The sequence below is a fragment of the Agelaius tricolor genome, unplaced genomic scaffold, assembly GCF_023055355.1.
Source record: "Agelaius tricolor isolate 1412-34295 unplaced genomic scaffold, bAgeTri1.0.p SCAF_183, whole genome shotgun sequence".
NCBI classification, from domain to species: Eukaryota; Metazoa; Chordata; class Aves; order Passeriformes; family Icteridae; genus Agelaius; species Agelaius tricolor.
The window spans coordinates 14504-39882 of record NW_027269443.1 but is presented as its reverse complement, the minus strand read 5'-3'; the positions used below and the strand labels follow the sequence as shown (position 1 = coordinate 39882).

Sequence of the window (25379 nt, the reverse complement as noted above, 5' to 3'; positions counted from 1 at the left end):
CTTGTTTCCCCCTCAATTTTCCCCCACTTTTTTCTTTATTTTCCCCCTATTTTTCCTGGTTTTTTCCCCATTCCCCCTCTATTTTTCCTGGTTTTTCTCTCTTTTTTCTCCAATTTTCCCCTCATTTTTCCCCTCATCCCCCCCTTTTTTTCATTCACTTTTCCCCATTTTCCCCCCAGTTTTTCCCTCATTTTTTCTTGTTTCCCCCTCATTTTCCCCCCAATTTTTTCTTTATTTTTTTCCCTCATTTTTTCCCCATTTCCCCCCTCTGTTTTTTCTGTTTTTTCTCTTTTTTCCCCCCATTTTTCCATGTTTTTTTTTTACCTCATTTCCCCCCCATCCCCCCTTTTTTTCCTTCACTTTTCCCCATTTTTTCCCTCATTTTTTCCCTCATTTTTTCTTGTTCCCCCCTCATTTTTTCCCCCAATTTTTTCCTTATTTTTCCCCTCATTTTTCCCCAATAAAAATTCCACTCATTCCCTCCAAAAACTCTTGATTTTTATTCCCAGAATTCCCGGAATTCCCAGAATTCCTCATTTTTTCTTGGACACGCCCACGGTCCGGCCCCGCCTCCCGGTGGTCTTGGTGTGCTGCCCCCTCACCCTCAGCCTGAAGGGGAGAAAAAAAGGGAGAAAAATTCACATTTAGCCCCAAAATTCTCGGGGTTTTGGGCAATTCCAAAGGCGGGGATTTGGGGGATTTGGGGATTTGCCCAAAATCGCGGTTTTTACCCCCAGAAGTGGCGCAGGCCGCGGTGGGCGCGGATTTTCTTGAGGCGCTCCAGGTCCTCGCGCAGTTTGTTGTCCAAACCGTTGGCCAGGACCTGAGGAACGGGGGGAAAATGGGAATATTGGGGGAAAATGGGGAAAAAATGGGGAAAAATGGGGGAAAATGGGGAAAAATGGGGGAAAATGGGGAAAAAATGGGGGAAAATGGGGGAAAAACGGGGGAAATGGGAGGAAAAATGAGGGGAAAATGGGGAAAAAATAAGGGGGGAAAAATGGGGGGGAGATGGGAGGAAAAAATGGGGAAATGGGGGGGAAACGGGAAATGGGAGGAAAAAATGAGGGAGGAAATTGGGAAAAATGGGAAAAAATGGGAAAAAATGGGGGAAATTGGGGAAAAGTGGGGAAAAATGGGGGGAAATGGGAGGAAAAAATGGGGAAAAAATAGGGGGGAAACAGGGGAAATGGGAGAAAAAAATGAGGGAGGAAATTGGGAAAAATGGGAAAAAATGGGGGAAATTGGGGAAAAGTGGGGAAAAATGGGGGAAATTGGGGAAAATGCAGAAAAAAAATGGGGAAAAATGGGGGGAAATGGGAGGAAAAAATGAGGGAAATTGGGGAAAAATGGGGAAAAAATGGGGGAGGAAATAGGGAGAAATGGGAAAAAATGGGAGGAAAAAATGAGGGGGAAAATGGGGGAAATAAGGGGAAATTGGGGAAAATGCAGAAAAATGGGGAAAAATAGGGAAAAATAGGGGGAAATGGGAGGAAAAAATGAGGGAAATTGGGGAAAAGGGGGGGAAAATGGGGAAAAATCGGGGAAATTGGGGAAAATGCAGAAAAAATGGGGAAAAAATAGGGGGAAAACGGGGGAAATGGGAAGAAAAAATGAGGGGGAAAATGGGAAAAAATGGGGGAAATTGGGGAAAATGGGAAAAAATGGGGGAAATTGGGGAAAAATGGGGGAAATTGGGGAAAAAATGGAGGAAATTGGGGAAAAAATGGGAATATTGAGGGAAAATGGAGGAAATTGGGGAAAAATAGGGGAAAAAATGGGAATATTGAGGGAAAATGGGGGAAAATGGGAATATTGAGGGAAAATGGGGAAAAATGGGGGAAATTGGGGGAAAATGGGGAAAAAAATCGGGGAAATTGGGGAAAAGTGGGGGAAATGGGGGAAAAATAGGGGGAAATTGGGAAAAATGGGGAAAAAATTGGGGAAATTGGGGAAAATGCAGAAAAAATGGGGGAAAATGGGAATATTGAGGGAAAATGGGGAAAAAATGGGGAAATTGGGGAAAAATGGGGAAAAAAATGGGGGAAATGGGAAGAAAAAATGGAGAAAAAATAGGGGGGAAACGGGAAGAAAAAATGAGGGGGAAAATGGGGAAAAATAAGGGGGGAAAATGGGAATATTGAGGGAAAATGGGGAAAAGATGGGGGAAATTGGGGAAAAATGGGGGGAAATGGGGGAAAATGGGGGGAAAACGGGGGAAATGGGAGGAAAAATGAGGAGAAAATGGGGAAAAAATAAGGGGGGAAAATGGGGAAAAAATGGGGGAAATTGGAGAAAATGCAGAAAAAATGGGGAAAATAGAGGGGAAATGGGAAGCAAAAATGATAGGGGAAAATGGGAAAAAATGGGGGAGGAAATTGGTGAAAATGGGAAAAATGGGGAAAAAATGGGGGAGGAAATGGGGAAATTGGGAGAAAAATGGGAAATTTTTGGGGGAAAATGAAGGAAAAAATAGGGAAAAATCAAGGAAAATAGGGAAAAATCAGGGAAAAAATCAGGAAAATCAAGGAAAAATGGGGAAAAATCAAGGAAAAATCAGGAAAAATAGGGAAAAAATCAAGGAAAAATGGGGAAAAAATAGGGAAAATCAGGGGAAAATAGGGAAAAAATCAAGGGAAAAACAGGGGAAAATCAAGGAAAAATCGGGAAAAATCAAAGAAAAATAGGGAAAAATCAGGGAAAAATCGGGAAAAATCAGGGAAAAATCGGGAAAAATCAAGCAAAAAATAGGGAAAAATCAAGGAAAAATCAGGAAAAATAGGATAAAATCAAGGAAAAATAGGGAAAAATCAAGGAAAAATAGGGAAAAAATCAAGGAAAAATAAGGAAAAATCAAGGAAAAATAGGGAAAAAAATCAAGGAAAAATCAAGGAAAAAATTGGGAAAAAATAGGGAAAAAGGGCAAAATGGGAAAAAAGGAGTTGTGGGCATTGGGGGCCACCTGTGACACGTGAGGGGACACCTGGGGACATTGGGGACCCACCTGGGAGTATTTGCCATCCTTGACGTCCTTCTGCCTGTTGAGGAACCAGTCTGGGATCTTGTACTGCCGGGGGTTCTGCATGATGGTGATCACCCTCTCCACCTGGGGACAGGGACACGCTGCCACCGCTGCCACCAAGGGTCCCCAAAGTGTCCCCAAGGGTCCCCAAGGGCAGGGGGACAGGGAACCCCAAAATTGGAGTGAAAAAACCCAAAAAATTGCACCAGAATCGCACCAAAAACGGCTGAAATAGCACGAAAAATGTCACCCAAAATGGCCTACATTGTCCCCAAGGCCACCAGAAATGTCCCCAAGTGTCCCCAAGGCCAGGGGGACAGGGAAACCCAAAATTGGGGTGAAAACCCCAAAATACTGCACCAGAATCGCACCAAAAATGGCTGAAATAGCACTGAAAATGTCACCAAATCAGCCCAAAATGGCCTAAAGTGTCCCCAAGGCCACCAGAAATGTCCCCAAGTGTCCCCAAGGCCAGGGGGACAGAAAAACCCAAAATTGGGCTGAAAACCCCAAAAAGCTGCACCTGAATCGCACCAAAAATGGCTGAAATAGCACTGAAAATGTCACCAAATCAGCCCAAAATGGCCTAAAGTGTCCCCAAGGCCACCAGAAATGTCCCCAAGGTGTCCCCAATCCCATGGGGACAGAAAGCCCAAAATTGGGGTGAAAACCCCAAAAACTGCACCAGAATCGCACCAAAAACGGCTGAAATAGCACTAAAAATGTCACCCAAAATGGCCTAAATTGTCCCCAAGGCCACCACAAATGTCCCCAAGGTGTCCCCAAACCTGCAAGGACAAAAACCCCAAGAACTGCACCTCAATCCCATAAAAAACGGCTGAAATAGCACTTAAAGTGTCCCAAATCCAGCCCAAAATGGCCTAAATTGTCCCCAAGGCCACCAAAAATGTCCCCAAGGTGTCCCCAACCCTGCAAGGACAAAAAACCCAAAAGCTGCACCAGAATTGCACCAAAAATGGCTGAAATAGCACTGAAAATGTCACCAAAATCAGCCCAAAATGGCCTGAAAGTGTCCCCAAGGCCACCAAAAACGTCCCCAAGTGTCCCCAAGGCCGGGGGACAGAAAACCCCAAAACTGGGGCAAAAAACGCCCAAAACTGCCCCAGAATCAGCCCCCAAAAAGCTGAAATGAGACTAAAGCCACCCCAAAACTCCCAGAATTGTCCCCAAGGTGTCCCCAAGGTGTCCCCAGGTGCCACCTCGTCCTTGGTGAGCTCCTGGCACCTTTGGTCAGGTCAATGTTGGCCCCAAATCCACCCCAAAACTCCTTAAATCCCCCCAAAACCCCCATGAATTGTCCCCAAAGCCCTGTGAATGCCCTCCAGGATGTCCTCAAAGTGCCCCCAAGGTGTCCCCAAGGTGTCACCTCGTCCTCGGTGAGCTCCCCGGCGCGTTTGGTCAGGTCGATGTCGGCCTTGCGCAGCACCACGTGCGCGTAGCGCCGCCCCACGCCCTGCGGGGACAACGGGGACACACGGGGACAGCACGGTCACAGCGGGGCCACAACGCGGGGACAACGGGGTGGCAGCGCCCCAAGGCCACCACCGTGTCCCCAAACCCCTCAAAGCGTCCCCAGCTCCCTCCAGGTGTCCCCAGACCCTTCAAAGTGTCCCCAAAGTGCCCCAATGCCCTCCAGGTGTCCCCAGCCCCCCTGGCAGTGTCCCCGAGGTGGCCTCAAGTTGCCCCCACTGTCCCCAGATTGTCCCCAGGTGTCCCTGCAGTGTCCCCAAACCCCCTGGCAGTGTCCGCACAGTGTCCCCAATGTCCCCATGGTGTCCCCACCTTGATGGCAGTGATGGCGAAGGTGATCCCTAGCAGTGTCCCCAATGTCCCCACCCCAGTGTCCCCAATGTCCCCACCCCAGTGTCCCCAATGTCCCCACCTTGATGGCAGTGATGGCGAAGGCGATCCCTGGCCCTGTCCCCACCCCAATGTCCCCAGTGTCCCCAATGTCCCCACCTTGATGGCAGTGATGGCGAAGGCGATCCCTGGCCCTGTCCCTGCACTGTCCCCACCCTCCTGGCAGTATCCCCACCCCTGTGGTGTCCCCAATGTCCCCACAGTGTCCCCAATGCCCCCACCTTGATGGTGGTGATGGTGAAGGTGATCCCTGGCAGTGTCCCCACCCCCCTGGCGGTGTCCCCAATGTCCCCATTGTCCCCACCTTGATGGCGGTGATGGCGAAGGTGATCCCTGCACTGTCCCTGCACTGTCCCCACTCCCCTGGCAGTGTCCCCACCCCAGTGTCCCCACCCCAATGTCCCCAGTGTCCCCACCTTGATGGCGGTGATGGCGAAGGCGATCCCTGGCACTGTCCCTGCACTGTCCCCACACCCCTGGCAGTGTCCCCACCCCCCTGGCAGTGTCCCCATTGTCCCCACCTTGATGGCGGTGATGGCGAAGGCGATCTTGCGGCGCCCATCAATGTTGGTGTTGAGCACACGCAGAATGTGCTGGAACTTCTCAGGGATCACCAGGGACTGAGGGGACACCAGTGGGGACAGTGAGGGGACAGCGGGGACAGTGGGGGGACATTGGGGACATTGGGAACTTCTCAGGGATCACCAGGGACTGAGGGGACACGGGGACAGTGAGGGGACATTGGGAACTTCTCAGGGATCACCAGGGACTGAGGGGACAGTGAGGGGACACTGGGGACAGAAGGGACTGAGGGGACAATGGGGACATTGAGGGGAGATTGAGGGGACATTGGGGATCACCAGAGACTGAGGGGACAGCAGGGACATTGGGGACCAGGGGGGACATCAGTAGGGACAGCTGGGACATCATCAGGGACATCTGGGGACATTGGGGACACCAGGGACTGTGGGGACAGCATGGGGACATTATGGGGACATCGGGGATCACCAGCAAGTATGGGGACAGTGGGGACGTTGGTGGGGATGAGGGACGGCAGGGACAGGGGACATCAGTGGGGACAGGGGGACAATGGGGACATCAGAGACCTCTGGGGACATCGGGGATCACCAAAGACGGCGGGGATAGCGGGACATTATCGGGGACATGAGGGACTGAGGGGACAGCGAGGGGACATTGGGGACATCTGCGCGGGGATAGCCTTGGGATGGTTGTTGGGGGTGTTAGAGAAAATTCCAGAAGGATTTGGGACGATTTTAGGGGGTAGGGTACACCTGGAGGGGATTTGGGACACTTTGGGGACAGTTTGAGGGGATTTGGGACAATTTTTAAGGGATTTGGGACAGTTTTAGGGTGGTTTGTGACAATTTCGGGAGCGGCTCGGGGCATTTTAGGGACATTTTGTGGCCGCTCCGGGCTGACTCCGCCGTGAGGGGAGCGAAGGCCGCCATGACACCTGAGGGAAGGGGGGGTCGGACATTCGCGCCCCTCCCGCCGCCATCGCCGCTCTCCGCCACCCCCTCCCCGCCCCGCCGCCTCCCTCGGGGCCGCCGCCATCGCCCCGCGCCCTTCCCGCCGCTCTCCGCCCTCCCCTCGCGCCGATGGCGGCGGATCCCGCCGGGAGCCTCACCATGGCTGCGGCCTGCGCGGGGCTCTGCCGGGGGAAGAAGAAGGCGGAAGTGACGTCACGCGCACGCCGTGCGTCAGCAAGATGGCGGCGCAGGCGGAGGTAGCGCCGGCAGCGGGAGCGGTTTGGGGGATCCCGGGGCGGTTTTTGGGTTTTTTTTGGGGTTTTTTGAGGTTTTTTGTGGGGATTCGGGAGGGGTTTGGGATGGCGGAGGGGGCGCGGCGGTCACTGAGGCGGTTGTGCCGCAGGTGGCGGCGATGGAGGCGCCGCTGGAGGCGGAGCTGGAGGCGGAGCTGGACCTGGAGGGGGCGGAGCTGGAGGAGGTGGATGGTGAGAGGGGCGCGGCCATTGAGAGGGGTGGGGGCATTAAAATGAGCGGGTTAATGAGCGCTTAATGAGGGGGCGGAGCCGGACAAGTGGCTGGCAAAGAGGGGTGGAGCCTCCGGGTAAAAGTGGGCGTGGTCAGAGAGCAGCGGGGCATGGCCCAGATGCCGGTGAGGCCGCAAAGGGGCGTGGCCTTGACCTTATTTGGGCGTGTCTGTCACCCTGGGGCCGCATTGCCGCCAATGGAGGGGGCGCGGCCTGTGGGAGGGGGCGTGGCTTGGTTGGACTGAACCATTTGGGCAGCGGGAGGGGGGGGGTAGGGGGGATGTTCCCCAATTCCTGCCCCTTTTTCCCCATTTTTTCCCCCTTTTTTCCCTATTTTTCCCAATTTTTTCCCCAATTTTCCCTGTTTTTCCCTCATTTTCCCCAGTGCACATCCAGGAGAACCTGGAGGACGCCCTGGTTCAGGAGGCGCTGCAGACCGTGAGTGGCTCCTCCCCAAAATCACCCAAAATGTCCCCAAAAGTCCCAAAATCTCCCAAAGTGTCCCCAAGGTGTCACCAGGTGGCAGCAAATGGCCCTAAATGGCTACAAAATGGCACCAAATGTCCCCAAAAGGTCCCCAGAATGTCCCCAAAAGGTCCCAAAATGGAACCAAATGGCCCCAAGTGGCACCAAAGGCCCCAAAAATGTCCAAAAAATCCCCAAAATGGCCCTAAATGTCCCCCAAAAAATCCCCAAAATGTCCCCAGGTGTCACCAAGTGGCCACAAAATGTCCCCAAATGTCTCCAAAAAGTCCCCAGGTGTCACCAAGTGGCCGCAAAATGGCACCAAATGTCCCCAAAAATGTCAAAAAAAATCCCCAAAACGGCACCAAATGTCCCCAAAAAAATCCCCCAAAAATCCCCAACTGTCCCCAAATGTCCCCAAATTCCGTTCCAGGGCGTGGACCTGCGCCAGTACTCGCGGCAGGTGGAGCTGGAGCTGCAGGAGGTGGAGCGAGCCTCCATCCAGGACTGTATCCTGAAAACGGCCCCAAAAATGTCCCCAAGATGTCCCCAAGGTGTCCCCAAGGGTGAAATCCCCGAAAATCCAAAAATTTGGCACCAAAATCCTCAAATTCAGCACCAGATTCTCTGCAGTTGTCCCCAAAGTGTCCCCAAATCCCCCCAAAATGCCCCCAAACCGCCCCCAAATTCCACAAATCTGTCCCCAAGGTGTCCCCAAACCCCCAAATTCCTCCTCAAATGTCCCCAAAGCCCCCAAAATGGCCCCAAAACCCCCAAAAGTGACCTCAGGTCATCCCAAGTGTCCCCAAACCTGCCTGAGAAACCATCAAAAGTGTCCCCAAGGTGTCCCCAAGGATGAAATCCCCAAAAATTTGGCACCAAAATCTCTGCAATTGTCCCCAAAGTGTCCCCAAAGTGTCCCCAAAGGTGAAATCCCCAAAAATCTCCAAATTTGGCACCAAATTCTCTGCAATTGTCCCCAAAATGGCCCCAAATCCCCAAAAATGTCCCCAAAATTGTCCCCAAGGGTGAAACACCTGAAAATCCAAAAATTTGGCACCAAAATGCCCAAATTTGGCCCCAAAATCTCTACAATTGTCCTCAAAGTGTCCCCAAGGGTGAAATCCCCAAAAATGCCCAAATTTGGCACCAAATTCTCTGCAGTTGTCCCCAAAGTGTCCCCAAATCCCCAAAAATGTCCCCAAGGGAGAAATCCCCGAAAATCCAAAAATTCGACACCAAAATCTCCACAATTGTCCCCAAAGTGTCCCCAAAATTGTCCCCAGAGTGTCCCTAAGGTGTCCCCAAGAGTGAAATCCCCCAAAATCCCAAAATTTGGCACCAAATTCTCCACAATTGTCCCCAAAATGGCCCCAAAATTGTCCCCAAGGTGTCCCCAAACCCCCCCAAAATACTCAAAATCGCCCCCAAATCCCAAAAATCTTCCCCCAAAGTGTCCCCAGATGTCCCCAAAGTGTCCCCAAACCCCCCCAAAAATGGCCCCAAAACTGACCTCAGGTCATCCCAGGTGTCCCCAGAGTGTCCCCAGTGTCCCCAAATCCCAAAAATCTTCCCCCAAAGTGTCCCCCAGGTGTCCCCAAAGTGTCTCCAAGGTGTCCCCAAGGTGTCCCCCAGGTGCCCCCAAAGTGTCCCCAAGGTGTCCCCCAGGTGTCCCCAAACCCCCCAAAATGCCCCCAAACCCCAAAAATCTTCCCCCAAGGTGTCCCCAAATGTCCCCAAACCCCCAAAATGCCAAAAAATCTGTCCCCAAATGGTCCCCAAGGTGTCCCCAGGTGTCCCCAGGTACCCCCAAAGTCCCCCCCCAAGGTGTCCCCAGGTGTCCCCAAAATGCCCCCAGGGTGTCTCCAGGTACCCCCAAGGTGTCCCCAAGGTGTCCCCAGGTGTCTGAAAGTGTCCCCAAGGTGTCCCCAAGTCCCCCCAAAGTGTCCCAAGGTGTCCCCAGGTGTCCCCAAGTGCCCCCAAGGTGTCCCCATGTGCCCCAGAAGTGTCCCCAAGGTGTCCCAAGGTACTCCCAAAGTGTCCCCAAGGTACTCCCAAAGTGCCCCCAAAGTGCCCCCAAGGTGTCCCCAAGGTGTCCCCAAGGTGTCCCCAGGTGTCCCCCAGGTGTCCCCAAGGTGTCCCCAGGTGTCCCCAAGGTGTCCCCAAGGTGTCCCCAAGTCCCCCCAGGTGTCCCCAGGTGTCCCTTGACCCCTCAGACATCCGGGAGAGCGAGAACATCGCGGAGCTGCACAACCAGATCAGCGCCTGCGACGCCATCCTCGAGGTCAGCGCTGGCCCCAGGTGGCCCCAAATGTCCCCAAGTGTCCCCAAGTGTCCCCAAGTGTCCCCAAACCCACCCAGAACCTCCTAAAAAACGCCACAAATCCCCTAAAAATGCCCCCAAAAATTCCTTCAAAAACGCCCTAAAACCCCCAGAAAAATGCCCCAAAGTGTCCCCAAAGTGTCCCCAAATGTCCCCAAGTGTCCCCAGACCCCCATAAACACCCCCAGGACCCCCTAAAAACGCCACAAAATCCTGGGGAAAATCGCTCCTAAAACCCTCAAAAAACGCCCAAAAATCGCCAAAAAATCCCCAAAAAATTGCCAAAAAAATCCCAAATTGTCCCCAAAGTGTCCCCAATTCCCCAAACCCACCCAGAACCTCCTAAAAAACGCCACAAATTCCCCTAAAAATCCCCCCAAAAATTCCTTCAAAAACGCCCTAAAACCCCCAGAAAAAAACCCCAAATGTCCCCAAAGTGTCCCAAAACCCCCAGGACCCCCCTAAAAACGCCACAAAATCCTGGGGAAAATCACTCCTAAAACCCTCAAGAAACGCCCTAAAATGGCCAAAAAAGCCCCAAAAATCGCCAAAAAAGCCCCAAAGTGTCCCCAAATTGTCCCTGAGTGTCCCCCGGTGTCCCCAGCGCATGCAGGAGATGCTGGGCTCCGGCCCCAAATGGCCCCAAATTGTCTCAAAACTGTTCCAAATGGCCCCAAATTGTCCCAAAATGGCCCCAAATTGTCCCAAAACTGCCCCAAATTGTTCCCAGTGTCCTTAAATGTCCCCAAATTGTCCCCAAATGGCACCAAAATGGCCTCAAAGTGTCCCCAATTCCCCAAACCCACCCAGAACCTCCTAAAAAACGCCGCAAATTCCCCTAAAAATCCCCCCAAAAATTCCTTCAAAAACGCCCTAAAACCCCCAGAAAAAAACCCCAAATGTCCCCAAAGTGTCCCCAAAGTGTCCCCAAGTGTCCCCAGACCCCCATAAACACCCCCAGGACCCCCTAAAAACGCCACAAAATCCTGGGAAAAATCGCTCCTAAAACCCTCAAAAAATGCCCTAAAATCGCCAAAAAAAGCTCCAAAAATCGCCAAAAAAAGCTCCAAAAATCACCCAAAAAATTGCCAAAAAAATCCCAAAGTGTCCCCAAAGTGTCCCCAAGTGTCCCCAAACCCCCAGGACCTCCTAAGAACCCCACAAAGTCCTGGGGAAAATCGCTCCTAAAACCCTCAAAAAACGCCCTAAAATCGCCCAAAAAAGCCCCCAAAATCGCCAAAAACAGCCCCAAAAATTGCCCAAAAAAATCCCAAATTGTCCCCAAAGTGTCCCTGGTGTCCCCCTGGTGTCCCCAGCGCATGGAGGAGATGCTGGGCTCATTCCAGAGCTCCCTGAGCTCCCTGAGCTGGGAGAGCCCAGCCACAGAACGGCCCCAAATTGTCCCAAAATGGCCCCAAATTGTCCCAAAACTGCCCCAAAATGGCTGCAATGTGTCCCCAGTGTCCTTCAATGTCCCCAAATTGTCCCCAAACTGTCCTCAAGTGTTCCCAAATGGCACCAAAATGTCCCCAAAGTGTCCCCAAAATGGCCCCAGACCCCCATAAACACCCCCAGGACCCCCTAAAAACGCCACAAAGTCCTGGGAAGAATCGCTCCTAAAACCCTCAAAAAATGCCCTAAAATCGCCCAAAAATCGCCCAAAAAAGCCCCAAACTGTCCCAAAGTGTCCCCAAGTGTCCTCAAAGTGTCCCCAAACCCCCATAAACACCCCCAGGACCTCCTAAAAACGCCACAAAAATCGCTCCTAAAACCCTCAAAAAACGCCCTAAAATGGCCCAAAAAACACCCAAAAAAAGCCCCAAAAATTGCCAAAAAAATCCCAAAGTGTCCCCAAACTGTCCCCAAACTGTCCCCAAATTGTCCCCTTGGTGTCCCCAGCGCATGCAGGAGATGCTGGGCTCATTCCAGAGCTCCCTGAGCTGGGAGAGCCCAGCCACAGAACGGCCCCAAATTGGCCCCAAATTGCCCCAAAACTGCCCCAAAATGCCCCAAAACTGCCCCAAAACGGCCCCAAACTGCCCCAAAATGGCTGCAATGTGTCCCCAGTGTCCTTCAATGTCCCCAAATTGTCCCCAAACTGTCCTCAAGTGTTCCCAAATGGCACCAAAGTGTCCCCAAAGTGTCCCCAAAGTGTCCCCAGACCCCCATAAACACCCCCAGGACCTCCAAAAAACGCCACAAAGTCCTGGGAAGAATCGCTCCTAAAACCCTCAAAAAACGCCCTAAAATCGCCCAAAAAATGCCCAAAAAAGCCCCAAACTGTCCCAAAGTGTCCCCAAAGTGTCCCCAGGTGTCCCCAAACCACCATAAACACCCCCAGAACGTCCTAAAAACGCCACAAAATCCTGGGGAAAATCGCTCCTAAAATCGCCCAAAAAAGCCCAAAAATCGCCCAAAAATCGCCAAAAAAAGCCCCAAAAATTGCCAAAAAAATCCCAAATTGTCCCCAAATTGTCCCCAGAGTGTCCCCAGAGTGTCCCCAAACCCCCAGAACCTCCTAAAAATGCCACAAAAATCGCTCCTAAAACCCTCAAAAATCGCCCTAAAATGGCCCGAAAAACGCCCAAAAATCACCCAAAAAAGCCCCAAAACCCCGGGAAAAAAATCCCAAAATGGCCCCAAATTGTCCCTGAGTGTCCCCTGGTGTCCCCAGCGCATGGAGGAGATGCTGGGCTCGTTCCAGAGCTCCCTGAGCTCCCTGAGCTGGGAGAGCCCAGCCACAAAACGGCCCCAAATTGTCCCAAATTGTCCCAAAATGGCCCCAAAACTGCCCCAAAATGTTCCTAAATGGCCCCAAAATGGCTTCAATGTGTCCCCAGTGTCCTTAAATGGCCCCAAATTGTCCCCAAACTGTCCTCAAGTGTCCCCAAAGTGTCCCCAAAGTGTCCCCAGACCCCCATAAACACCCCCAGGACCCCCTAAAAACGCCACAAAATCCTGGGAAGAATCGCTCCTAAAACCCTCAAAAAATGCCCTAAAATCGCCCAAAAAAGCCCCAAACTGTCCCAAATTGTCCCCAAATTGTCCCCAAGTGTCCTCAAAGTGTCCCCAAACCCCCATAAACACCCCTAGAACCTCCTAAAAACGCCACAAAAAACGCCCTAAAATCGCCAAAAAAACGCCAAAAAATCGCCAAAAAAAGCCCCAAAAATCGCCAAAAAAATCCCAAATTGTCCCCAGAGTGTCCCCAGAGTGTCCCCAAACCCCCAGAACCCCCTAAAAACGCCACAAAAATCGCTCCTAAAACCCTCAAAAATCGCCCTAAAATGGCCCAAAAAACGCCCAAAAATCACCCAAAAAAGCCCCAAAACCCCGGGAAAAAAGCCCCAAAGTGTCCCCAAATTGTCCCTGGTGTCCCCTTGGTGTCCCCAGCGCATGGAGGAGATGCTGGGCTCGTTCCAGAGCTCGCTGAGCTCCCTGAGCTGGGAGATCCGGGCGCTGCAGGGCCAGGCCGGGGCCATGAACCTGAGGCTGCGGAACCGGCGCCAGGTCAGGGACAGGCTGGGGGCGCTGCTGGACGAGCTCGTCGTGCCCCCCACCATGATCAGGTGGGCAAAAATGTAAAAAAATTGGGTTTGGGGAAAAAAAATGGGATTTTTGGGAAAAAAAATGGTATTTTGGGGTAAAAAAATGGGGGTTTTGGGCAAAAAAATGGGATTTTTGGGTGAAAATTCCCAAAAAAATGGGATTTTGGGGTGCAAATTTCCCCAAAAAAATGGGATTTTAGGGAGAAAATTCCCCCAAAAAATGGGATTTTAGGGAGCAAAAATGGGGGTTTGGGAGAGGAAATCCTAAGAAAAATGGGATTTAAGGACAAAAAAATGGGATTTTGGGGTGAAAATTCCCCAAAAAAATGGGATTTTTGGACCAAAAAATGGGATTTTGGGACTAAAAAATGGGATTTTGGGGTGAAAATTCCCAAAAATGGGGTTTGGGGGTGAAAATTCCCCAAAAAATGGGATTTTAGCGAGAAAATTCCCCCAAAAAAATGGGGTTTTGGGGCCAAAAAAATGGGGTTTTAGGGACCAAAAATGGGGGTTTGGGAGAGAAAAACCTAAAGAAAAATGGGATTTTAGGACAAAATAATGGGATTTTGGGAAAGAATTACCCAAAATTGGAGTTTAGGGTCAGAATTTGGGGTTTGGGGTCAGAATTTGGGATTTTTTGGGTTTCCCCTGGGGCTGTGGAACCGGCGCCAGGTCAGGGACAGGCTGGGGGCGCTGCTGGACGAGCTCGTGGTGCGCCCACCATGATCAGGTGGGCAAAAAATGGAAAAAAATGGGGTTTGGGGGCAAAAAAATGGGATTTTAGGGCAAAAAAATGGGATTTTGGGAGCAAAAAATGGGATTTTTGGACAAAAAAATGGGATTTTAGGGGGGAAGAAATGGGATTTTAGGGACTGAAACGTTGGGGTTTAGAGAGCAAAGAATGGGGTTTGGGGAGAAAATGGGATTTTGGGTACAAAAAATGGGATTTTGGGTACAAAAAATGGGATTTTGGGGACAGAATTTCCCAAAAAAAAACGGGATTTCAGGGCCAAAAAATGGGATTTTAGGGAGCAAAAATGGGGGTTTGGGAGAGGAAAACCTAAAGAAAAATGGGATTTTAGGACAAAAAAAAGGAGATTTTTTTGAAAGAGTTACCCAAAATTGGGGTTTGGGGTCAGAATTTGGGGTTTGGGGTCAGAATTTGGGATTTTTTGGGTTTCCCTGAGGCTGAGGAACCGGCGCCAGGTCAGGGACAGGCTGGGGGCGCTGCTGGACGAGCTCGTGGTGCCCCCACCATGATCAGGTGGGCAAAAATTGGGAATTTGGGGAAAAAATGGGATTTTTGGGAAAAAAAATGGGATTTTGGGAGCAAAAACTGGAATTTTTGGACAAAAAAATGGGATTTTAGGGAGCAGAAATGGGGGTTTGGGAGAGGAAAACCTAAAGAAAAATGGGATTTAAGGACAAAAAAATGGCATTTTGGGGAGTTACCCAAAATTGGGGTTTGGGGTCAGAATTTGGGATTTTTTGGGTTTTCCCTGGGGCTGCGGAACCGGCGCCAGGTCAGGGACAGGCTGGGGGCGCTGCTGGACGAGCTCGTGGTGCCCCCACCATGATCAGGTGGGCAAAAATTGGGGTTTTAGGGCAAAAAAATGGGATTTTTGGGAAAAAAAATGGGATTTTGGGGAAAAAAAATGGGGGTTTTGGGCAAAAAAATGGGATTTTTGGGTGAAAATTCCCAAAAAAATGGGATTTTGGGGTGAAAATTTCCCCCAAAAAATGGGATTTTGGGGAGCAAAAATGGGGGTTTGGGAGAGGAAAACCTAAAGAAAATGGGAGTTAAGGACAAAAAATGGGATTTTGGGGAAAGAGTTACCCAAAATTGGGGTTTGGGGGAAAAAAATGGGATTTTGGGGTGAAGATTCACCAAAAAAAAATGGGATTTTAGGGACCAAATTATCCGGTTTTAGAGAGCAAAGAACGGAGTTTGGGGAGAAAATTTCCCCCAAAAAATGGGAGTTGGGTACAAAAAAAAATGGGATTTTGGGGAAAGAATTACCCAAAATTGGGGTTTGGGGTCAGAAATTGGGATTTGGGGTCAGAATTTGGAATTTAGGGTCAGAATTTGGGGTTTGGGGTCAGAATTTGGGATTTTTTGGGTTTTCCCTGGGGCTGAGGAACCGGCGCCAGGTCAGGGACAGGCTGGGGGCGCTGCTGGACGAGCTGGGAGTGCCCCCACCATGATCAGGTGGGGAAAAATGGGAAAAAATGGGGGAATTTGGGGAAAAATGGGATTTTGGGGAAAAAAAATGGGATTTTTGGACAAAAAAATGGGATTTTGGGGTAAAAAAATGGGGTTTTGGGAGCAAAAACTGGAATTTTTGGACAAAAAAATGGGATTTTAGGGAGCAGGAATGGGGGTTTGGGAGAGGAAAACCTAAAGAAAAATGGGATTTAATGACAAAAAAATGGCATTTTGGGGAGTTACCCAAAATTGGGGTTTGGGGGCAGAATTTGGGATTTTTTCCGGCGCCAGGTCAGGGACAGGCTGGGGGCGCTGCTGGACGAGCTCGTGGTGCCCCCACCATGATCAGGTGGGCAAAAAATGGAAAAAAATGGGGGAATTTGTGGAAAAACATAAAAAATGGGGTTTGGGGGCGAAAAAAATGGGGTTTGGGGGAAAAAAACAGGGTTTGGGGGTGAAAAAATGGGATTTTTGGGAGCAAAATATGGGATTTTAGAGATCAAAAATGGGGGTTTGGGAGAGGAAAACCTAAAGAAAAATGGGAGTTAAGGACAAAAAATGGGATTTTGGGGTGAAAATTCCCAAAAATGGGGTTTGGGGGTGAAAATTCCCCAAAAAATGGGATTTTTAGGGAGAAAATTCCCCCCCAAAAATGGGATTTTAGGGACCGAAACGTTGGGGTTTAGAGAGCAAAGAATGGAGTTTGGGGAGAAAATGGGATTTTGGGTACAAAAAATGGGATTTTAGGACTAAAAAATGGGATTTTGGGGAGAAAATTACCCAAAAAAAACCCTGGGATTTCAGGGCCAAAAAATGGGATTTTGGGTACAAAAAAATGGGATTTTGGGGAGAAAATTCCCCCAAAAAATGGGATTTTGGGTACAAAAAAATGGGATTTTAGGGAGCAAAAATGGGGGTTTGGGAGAGAAAAACTAAAAAAAACAATGGGAGTTAAGGACAAAAAAAATGGGATTTTGGAGAAAGAGTTCCCCAAAAATGGATTTTCCTCATTTTCCCATGGATTTCGATGGGGTTTTCACCGTTTTTTGATAGAATTTTCCCATTTTTTCCCATTTTCTCCCCATTTTCTCTGTCCCCATTCTGATCCTGCAGTCCCCAGTGACCTCCCCCAGTCCCAGCTCCAGGCTCTGGATGGGATTCCCATGGAATATTCCCATTTTTGGACGTAATTTTCCCATTTTTCCATGGATTTTTATGGGCTTTTCACCATTTTTTGATAGAATTTTCCCATTTTTTCCCATTTTCTCCCCATTTTTCCCCTCTCCATTCTGATCCTGCAGTCCCCAGTGACCTCCCCCAGTCCCAATTGGTGCCTCTGGATGGGATTCCCATGGAATATTCCCATTTTTCCATGGATTTCGATGGGGTTTTCACCGTTTTTTCCCGTTTTCTCCCCATTTTCTCTGTTCCCAGTGTGATCCTGGAGTCCCCAGTGACCTCCCCCGAGTTCCAGGCCCAGCTGGTGGCTCTGGACGCTCAGCTGGGCGCGGTCAAGGACGCCGCCTTCCGCGACACCCTGGCCTGCGCCGACGTGCAGCACGTCCTGGACCGCCTCAGGATCAAGGTCAGAGGCCCTGAATCCCACCCCAAAAATCCCAAAATTCCCACCCCAAAAAAATCCCAAAATCCCACCCCAAAAATCCCAAAATTCCTGCTCCAAAAATCCCAAAATCCCTCCCAAAAAATCCCAAAATCCCTCCCAAAAAATACCAAAATTTCACCCCAAAAATCCCAAAATCCCTCTCCAAAAACCCCTGAATTTTCTCCCCAAAAATCCCAAAATCCCACCCCAACAATCCCTGAATTCCCTCCCCAAAAATCCCCAAATTCCACCCCAAAAATCCCTGAATTCCCACCCCAAAAATCTCCAAATTCCTTCCCAAAAAACCCCAAATTCCACCCCAAAAATCCCTGAATTCCCTCCCCAAAAATCCCTGAATTCCCTCCCCAAAAATCCCAAAATTCCACCCCAAAAATCCCAAAATCCCTCCCCAAAATCCCAAAATTCCACCCCAAAAATCCCTGAATTCCCTCCCCAAAAATCCCAAAATTCCACCCCAAAAATCCCAAAATCCCTCCCCAAAATCCCAAAATTCCACCCCAAAAATCCCAAAATTCCCTCCCGAAAAATCCCAAAATTCCACCCTAAAAATCCCCAGATTCGCAGCCTAAAATTCCCAAAATTCCACCCCAAAAAATCCCAAAATTCCCTCCCCAAAAATCCCAAAATCCCTCCCCAAAAATCCCCAAAATTGTCACCCCAAAAATCCCTGAATTCCCTCCCCAAAAATCCCTGAATTCCCTCCCCAAAAATCCCAAAATTCCACCCCAAAATTCCCAGAATTCCACCCCAAAATTCCCAAAATCCCACCCCAAAAATCCCAAAATCCCTCCCCAAAAATCCCAAAATCCCTCCCCAAAAATCCCTCCCAAAATTCCCAGAATTCCACCCCAAAAAATCCCAAAATTCCACCCCAAAAATCCCAAAATCCCACCCCAAAAATCCCTGAATTCCCTCCCCAAAAATCCCAAAATTCCCTCCCTAAAAATCCCAAAATTCCCTCCCAAAAATCCCCAGATTCGCAGCCTAAAATTCCCAAATTTACAGCTTAAAATTCCAAAATTCCTGCCCAAAAATTCACCAATTACTCCAAAAAGATCCCCAAATTCCCAGCCCCAAAATCCCAAAAATAGAAAAATTCCCAGCCCGAAAATCCCAGCCCAAAATTCCCAAGAATTACCACAAAAAATCCCGAAATTCCACCCAAAAATCCCAAAATTCCCTCCCTAAAAATCCCAAAATTCCCTCCCTAAAAATCCCCAGATTCGCAGCCTAAAATTCCCAAAATTCCTGCCCAAAAATCCCTGAATTCCCTCCCCAAAAATCCCAAAATCCCTCCCCAAAAATCTCTAAATTCCTTCCCAAAAATCCCAAAATTCCACTCCAAAAATCCCCAAATTCCACCCCAAAAATCCCAAAATTCCACCCCAAAAATCCCTGAGTTCCCTCCCAAAAAATCCCCAAATTCGCAGCCTAAAATTCCCAAAATTCCTGCCCAAAAATTCACAAATGAATCCAAAAAAATCCCCAAGAATTACCCCAAAATATCCCAGAATTCCACCCCAACAATCCCTGAATTCCCTCCCCAAAAATCCCAAAATTCTCACCCCAAAAATCCCTGAATTCCCACCCCAAAAATCTCCAAATTCCTTCCCAAAAATCCCAAAATTCCACCCCAAAAATCCCAAAAATTCCCGCCCCAAAAATCCCAAAATTCCCGCCCCAAAAATCCCAAAATTCCCTCCCCAAAATTCCCAAAATCCCTCCCCAGAAAAACCCAAATTCTCAGCCCAAAAATCCCCAAAAATTCCTGCCCAAAAATTCACCAATTACTCCCAAAAAATCCCCAAGAATTACCCCAAAAAATCCCAAAATCCCTCCCCAAAAATCCCTGAATTCCCTCCCCCAAAATCCCAAAATTCCACCCCAAAAATCCCAAAATCCCTCCCCAAAAATCTCCAAATTCCTTCCCAAAAATCCCAAAATTCCCTCCCGAAAAATCCCAAAATTCCACCCTAAAAATCCCCAGATTCGCAGCCTAAAATTCCCAAAATTCCACCCCAAAAAATCCCAAAATTCCCTCCCCAAAAATCCCAAAATCCCTCCCCAAAAATCCCCAAAATTGTCACCCCAAAAATCCCAAAATTCCCACCCCAAAAATCTCCAAATTCCTTCCCAAAAAACCCCAAATTCCACCCCAAAAATCCCTGAATTCCCTCCCCAAAAATCCCAAAATTCCACCCCAAAATTCCCAGAATTCCACCCCAAAATTCCCAAAATTCCCCCCCAAAAATCCTAAAATTCCACCCCAAAAATCCCAAAATTCCACCCCCAAAATTCCCAGAATTCCACCCAAAATTCCCAAAATTCCACCCCAAAAATCCCAAAATTCCACCCCAAAAATCCCAAAATTCCCACCCCAAAAATCCCTGAATTTTCTCCCCAAAAATCCCAAAATTCCCTCACCAAAAATCCCTCCCAAAAAATCCCAAAATTCCACCCCAAAAATCCCTGAATTTTCTCCCCAAAAATCCCCAAGAATTCCCACCCCAAAAATCCCAAAATTCCCTCCCTAAAAATCCCAAAATTCCCTCCCTAAAAATCTCCAGATTCGCAGCCTAAAATTCCCAAAATTTGCAGCCTAAAATTCCCAAAATTCCTGCCCAAAAATTCACAAATTACTCTGAAAAAATCCCCAAGAATTACCCCAAAAAATCCCCAAATTCCTGCCCAAAAATCCAAAATTCTCAGCCCCAAAAAACCAAAAATACAAAAGTTCCCAGCCCAAAAATCCCAGCCCAAAATCCCCAGCCCAAAATTCCCAAGAATTACCCCAAAAAATCCCAAAATTTCGGCCCAAAAATCCAAAATTCCTGCCCAAAAATCCCCAGATTTTCAGCCTAAAATTCCCAAAATTCCTGCCCAAAAATTCACAAATTACTCCCAAAAAAATCCCCAAATTCCCAGCCCCAAAATCCCAAAAATAGAAAAATTCCAAGCCCAAAAATCCCAAAAATTCCTGAGAATTACCCCAAAAATCCCCAAATTCCTGAATTTTCCCTGAATTTTCCCTGAATTTTCCCTGAATTTTCCCTGAATTTTCCCTAAATTTTCTCTGATTTTTTCCCAATTTTTCCCTGATTTTCCCTAAATTTCTTCCTTAATTTTCCCTGATTTTTTTCCCAATTTTTCCCTCAATTTTCCCCAAATTTTTTCCTGAAATTTTCCTGAATTTTCTCTGAATTTTTCCCAAATTTTCCCTCAATTTTCCCTGATTTTTTCCCAAATTTTCCCTCAATTTTCCCTGAATCTTCCCTGAATTTTCCCCTAATTTTTCCATAATTTTTCCCAAATTTTCCCTGATTTTTTCCTGAATTTTTCCTGAATTTTCCCCAGTTTTTCCCCGATTTTTCCCTGAATTTTCCCCGAAACTTTCCTGAATTTTTCCTTAATTTTCCCCGAATTTTCCCTGATTTTCTCCCAAATTTTCCCCGAATTTTCCCTGAATTTTCCCCTAATTTTCCCAAATTTTTTCCCAATTTTTCCCGGAATTTTCCCCGATTTTTTCCTAAATTTTTTTCCCTGAATATTTCCCGAATTTTCCCCAAATTTTCCCCGAATTTTCCCTGAATTTTCCCCTAATTTTCCCAAAATTTTTCCCAATTTTTCCTGGAATTTTCCCCGATTTTTTCCTAAATTTTTTTCCCTGAATATTTCCCGAATTTTCCCCAAATTTTCCCTGAATGTTCCCTGAATTTTTCCCAAATTTTCCCTGAATTTTCCCCAATTTTTTCTGAAACTTTCCTGAATTTTCCCCCGATTTTTCCCTGAAAATTTCCTGAATTTTCCCTGAATTTTTCCCTGAAATTTCCCCGATTTTTCCCTGAAACTTTCCTGAATTTTCCCTAAATTTTTCCCAAATTTTCCCCGAATTTTTCCTGAATTTCCCCAGATTTTTCCCCGAATTTTCCCTGAATTTCCCCCTGAATTTCCCCCTAATTTTCTGCCAAATTTTCCCTTATTTTTTCCTGAAGTTTTCCTGAATTTTCCCCTGATTTTTTCCCTGAAATTTTCCCAATTTTTTCCTGAATATTTCCTGAATTTTCCCTGATTTTTCCCTAAATTTTTCCCAAATTTTCCCTGAATTTCCCCCAATTTTTTCCTGAATTTTCCCTGATTTTTCCCTAAATTTTTCCCAAATTTTCCCTGAATTTCCCCCAATTTTTTCCTGAATTTTCCCTGATTTTTTTCCCGATTTCCCCTGATTTTTCCGGACCGTTCCCCGCATGCAGTGACCAAAATCCAGGAGTTTGTGCTGCAGAATGAGGCCCTGGGAGGGACTGGGACAAACTGGGATGAACTGGGACCCCCTTGATACCCAAAATCCCAATTTTTCCTGAATTTTCCTGAATTTTTCCTAAATTTTCCCTGATATTTTTCCTGAATTTTCCCTGCATTTCCCCAAATTTTTCCCAGTTTTTCCCTGAATTTTCCCCCATTTTTTCCTGAAACTTTCCTGAATTTTCCCTAAATTTTTCCCAAATTTTCCCTGATTTTTTTCCTGAAACTTTCCAGAATTTTCCCTGAATTTTTTCCAAATTTTCCCTCAATTTTCCCTGAATCTTTCCTGAATTTTCCCTGAATCTTTCCTGAATTTTCCCTGAATTTCCCCTAATTTTTCCCTGAATTTTCCCCAAATTTTCCCCAGCATTTCCCCCAATTTTTTCCCTGAATTTCCCCCAATTTTTTCCTGAATTTTCCCCCGAGTTTTTCCCCAAATTTTCCCTGAATTTTCCTGATTTTTTCCTAAATTTTTCCTGATTTTTTGCCAAATTTTCCCTGAATTTTCCCAATTTTTCCCCGAATTATCCCTGAATTTTCCCCTAATTTTCCCTTATTTTTTTCCTAAATTTTCCCTGATTTTTTGCCAAATTTTCCCTGAATTTTCCCCGCATTTTTTCCTGGAAGTTCCTGAATTTTCCTGATTTTTTCCTGAAATTTGCCAAATTTTCCCTGATTTTTTCCTGAAATTTTTTCCTGAATCTGCCCTGAATTTTTCCCTGAATTTTCCCCAAATTTTCCCTGCATTTTCCCCAAATTTTCCCTGAATTTCCCCCGAATTTTTCCCTGATTTTTCCCCAATTTTTCCCCAAATTTTTCCTGAAGTTTTCCTGAATTTTCCCCAATTTTCCCCTGAATTTTCCCCAAATTTTCCCTGAATTTCCCTTGAATTTTCCCTGATTTTCTCCCAAATTTTCCCTTATTTTTTCCTGAAGTTTTCCTGAATTTTCTCTTAATTTTCCCTGATTTTTTCCTGAAGTTTCCCTGAATTTTCCCTGAAACTTTTCTGAATTTTCCCCGAATTTTCCCCAAATTTCCCCCGATTTTTTTCTGAATTTTCCCCGATTTTTCCCTGAATTTTCCCCAAATTTTCCCTGATTTTTTTCCTAAATTTTCCCTGAATTTTCCCCGATTTTTTCCTGAAACTTTTCTGAATTTTCCCTGAGTTTTTCCCCGAATTTTCCCCAATTTTTCCCAATTTTGGGGCCCGTTCCCCCGCAGGCGGTGACCAAGATCCGGGAGTTTGTGCTGCAGAAGATTTTCTCCTTCCGGAAGCCGATGACCAATTACCAGATCCCGCAGAACTCCCTGCTCAAGTTCAAGTGAGGCCCCCAAAATCCCAAATTCCCACCCAAAAATCCCAAATTCCTGCCCCTAAAATCCCAAATTCCTGCCCCAAAAATCCCAGGAATTATCCCCAAAATTCCCAGCCCAAAAACCCCAAAAATCCCCAAATTCCCAGTGCAAAAATGCCAGAATTTGGCCCAAAAATCCCCCAAATTCCTGCCCCAAAAATCCCAGGAATTATCCCAAAAATTCCTGAATTCCTGCCCAAAAAAATCCCCAAATTCCCACCCAAAAATCCCAAATTCTCACCCAAAAATCCCCAAATTTCTGCCCCCAAAAATCCAGGAATTATCCCAAAAAATTCCTGAATTCCTGCCCAAAAAAATCCCCAAATTCCCACCCAAAAATCCCAAATTCTCACCCAAAAATCCCAAATTCCCACCCAAAATCCCCCAAATTCCTGCCCCAAAATCCAGGAATTATCCCAAAAATTCCTGAATTCCCGCCCAAAAAAATTCCTCCCCCAAATTTCCACCCAAAAATCCCAAATTCTCACCCAAAAATCCCAAATTCTCACCCAAAATCCCAGGAATTATCCCAAAAATTCCCGAATTCCAGCCTAAAAAAATCCCCAAATTCCCACCCAAAAATCCCAAATTCTCACCCAAAAAATCCCAAATTCCCACCCAAAATCCCAGGAATTATCCCCAAAAATTCCGAATTCCTGCCTAAAAAAATCCCCAAATTCCCACCCAAAAATCCCAAATTCTCACCCAAAAATCCCAAATTCACACCCAAAATCCCAGGAATTATCCCAAAAATTCCCGAATTCCTGCCCAAAAAAATCCCCAAATTCCCACCCAAAAATCCCAAATTCTCACCCAAAAATCCCCAATTCCCACCCAAAATCCCCCAAATTCCTGCCCCAAAATCCCAGAATTATCCCAAAAATTCCTGAATTCCCGCCCAAAAAAATCCCCAAATTTCCACCCAAAATCCCCCAAATTCCCACCCAAAAATCCCAAATTCTCACCCAAAATCCCAGGAATTATCCCAAAAAATTCCCGAATTCCTGCCCAAAAAAATCCCCAAATTCCCACCCAAAAATCCCAAATTCTCACCCAAAATCCCAGGAATTATCCCCAAAAATTCCTGAATTCCCGCCCAAAAAAATCCCCAAATTTCCACCCAAAAATCCCCCCCAAATTCTCACCCAAAACTGCCCCAAATTCTCACCCAAAATCCCAGGAATTATCCCAAAAAATTCCCGAATTCCTGCCCAAAAAAATCCCCAAATTCCCACCCAAAAATCCCAAATTCCCACCCAAAACTGCCCCAAATTCCTGCCCCAAAATCCCAGGAATTATCCCCAAAAATTCCCGAATTCCAGCCTAAAAAAATCCCCAAATTCACACCCAAAAATCCCAAATTCCCACCCAAAAATCCCAAATTCCCAGCCCAAAAATCCCCCAAATTCCTGCCTCAAAATCCAGGAATTATCCCAAAAAATGCCCAAATCCCAGCCCAAAATTCTCAGAATTCCTGCCCAAAAATCCCCAAAATTCCCGCCCAAAATTCCCCGAGTTCCCACCCAAAAATCTGAAAAATCTCCCGATTCCCACTCAAAAATCCTCAAATTCCCAGCTCCAAAATCCCCAAAAAATCCCCCAAAAATCTGCCCCAAACCTGCACCTCGACCTCCCAAAATCCCCAAATTCTCCAAAAATTCCCAAAATTCCCCAAAATCCCCAAAAAATCCCCAAAGTTTCCCCTTGGATCTTCCTCAGGGAGGCCCAAAATCCAGGGAACTCCATCCCAAAAATGCCCCAAAAATCCCTAAAAAAACCCAAAAACTCCTAAAAAAACTCCAAAAATCTCCACCTCCACCTCCCAAAATCTGCAAAATTCCTCAAAAATCCCCCAAAAATCCCCAAAATTCCCCAAAAAATCCAAAAAAAAAATCCCAAAAATTCCCCAAGTTTTCCCTTGGAGCTTCCTCAGAGGCCCAAAATCGAGGGAACTCCAACCCAAAAAATGCCCCAAAAACTGAAAAAAAAAAATCCCAAAAAGTCCCTAAAAAAACCCCCAAGCCCTCACCTCCCAAAATTCCCAAAATTCCCAAAAATCCCCCAAAAAATCCCAAAAATCCCCAAAGTTTCCCCTTGGAGCTTCCTCAGAGAGGCCCAAAATCGAGGGAACTCCATCCCAAAAATGCCCCAAAAATCCCCAAAAAACCCCAAAAAACTCCTAAAAAAACCCCCAAACGTCCACCTCCACCTCCCAAAATTCCCCAAAATCCCAAAATCCCAAAAAATCCCAAAATCTCCCAAAATCCCCAAAATTCCCTGAAGTTTCCCCTTGGATCTTCCTCAGAGAGGCCCAAAATCAAGGGAACTCCCATCCCAAAAATGCCCCCAAAAATGCCTGAAAAACCCAAAAATCTGCCCCAAACCTCCTCCTCCACCTCCCAAAATCCCCAAAATTCCTCAAAAATCCACAAAAATTCCCAAAAAATCCCCAAAAATCCCCAAAGTTTCCCCTTGGATCTTCCTCAGAGAGGCCCAAAACTCGAGGGAACTCCATCCCAAAAATGCCCCAAAAATCCCTAAAAACCCCAAAAAACTCCTAAAAAAAACCTCCAAACCTCCACCTCCATCTCCTAAAATTCCTCAAAAATCCCAAAAAATTCCCAAAAATCGCCCAAATTCCC

At 47.2% G+C, this 25379-nt stretch overlaps 2 protein-coding genes across 2 annotated transcripts in view; one reads left to right on the top strand and one right to left on the bottom strand.

Annotated features, from left to right (window-relative positions):
- Nucleotides 1-476: 476 nt before the first annotated feature.
- LOC139587144 (small ribosomal subunit protein uS13) lies at nt 477-6586 on the bottom strand. The gene is made up of 6 exons (XM_071421079.1): nt 6552-6586; nt 5425-5523; nt 4410-4496; nt 3005-3106; nt 732-823; nt 477-609 (listed from the first exon to the last, which is right to left on the bottom strand). The coding sequence occupies exons 1-6, from the start codon at nt 6552-6554 to the stop codon at nt 534-536; spliced, it is 459 nt and encodes a 152-aa protein (XP_071277180.1). The 5' UTR covers nt 6555-6586; the 3' UTR covers nt 477-533.
- A 21-nt stretch (nt 6587-6607) lies between these two features.
- LOC139587143 (vacuolar protein sorting-associated protein 52 homolog) overlaps nt 6608-25379 on the top strand; it is a 28753-nt gene continuing 9981 nt past the window's right edge. Inside the window, exons 1-8 of the mRNA XM_071421078.1 lie at nt 6608-6650; nt 6797-6878; nt 7303-7355; nt 7816-7891; nt 9599-9666; nt 13099-13274; nt 16894-17044; nt 22604-22704. Of these exons, the coding sequence (XP_071277179.1) occupies nt 6633-6650; nt 6797-6878; nt 7303-7355; nt 7816-7891; nt 9599-9666; nt 13099-13274; nt 16894-17044; nt 22604-22704 (725 nt within the window). The 5' untranslated portion in view covers nt 6608-6632. The remainder of the gene's footprint in view (nt 6651-6796; nt 6879-7302; nt 7356-7815; nt 7892-9598; nt 9667-13098; nt 13275-16893; nt 17045-22603; nt 22705-25379) is intronic.

Bases quoted from the DNA above. Each gene is read 5' to 3' on its own strand.
- LOC139587144 (XM_071421079.1), bottom strand. The intron at 4,497-5,424 runs GTGGGGACAATG...TTGTCCCCGCAG, and splicing joins TCGCCATCACCGCCATCAAG to GGCGTGGGGCGGCGCTACGC. The intron at 610-731 runs GTAAAAACCGCG...TCTCCCCTTCAG, and splicing joins GGCCTGCGCCACTTCTGGGG to GCTGAGGGTGAGGGGGCAGC.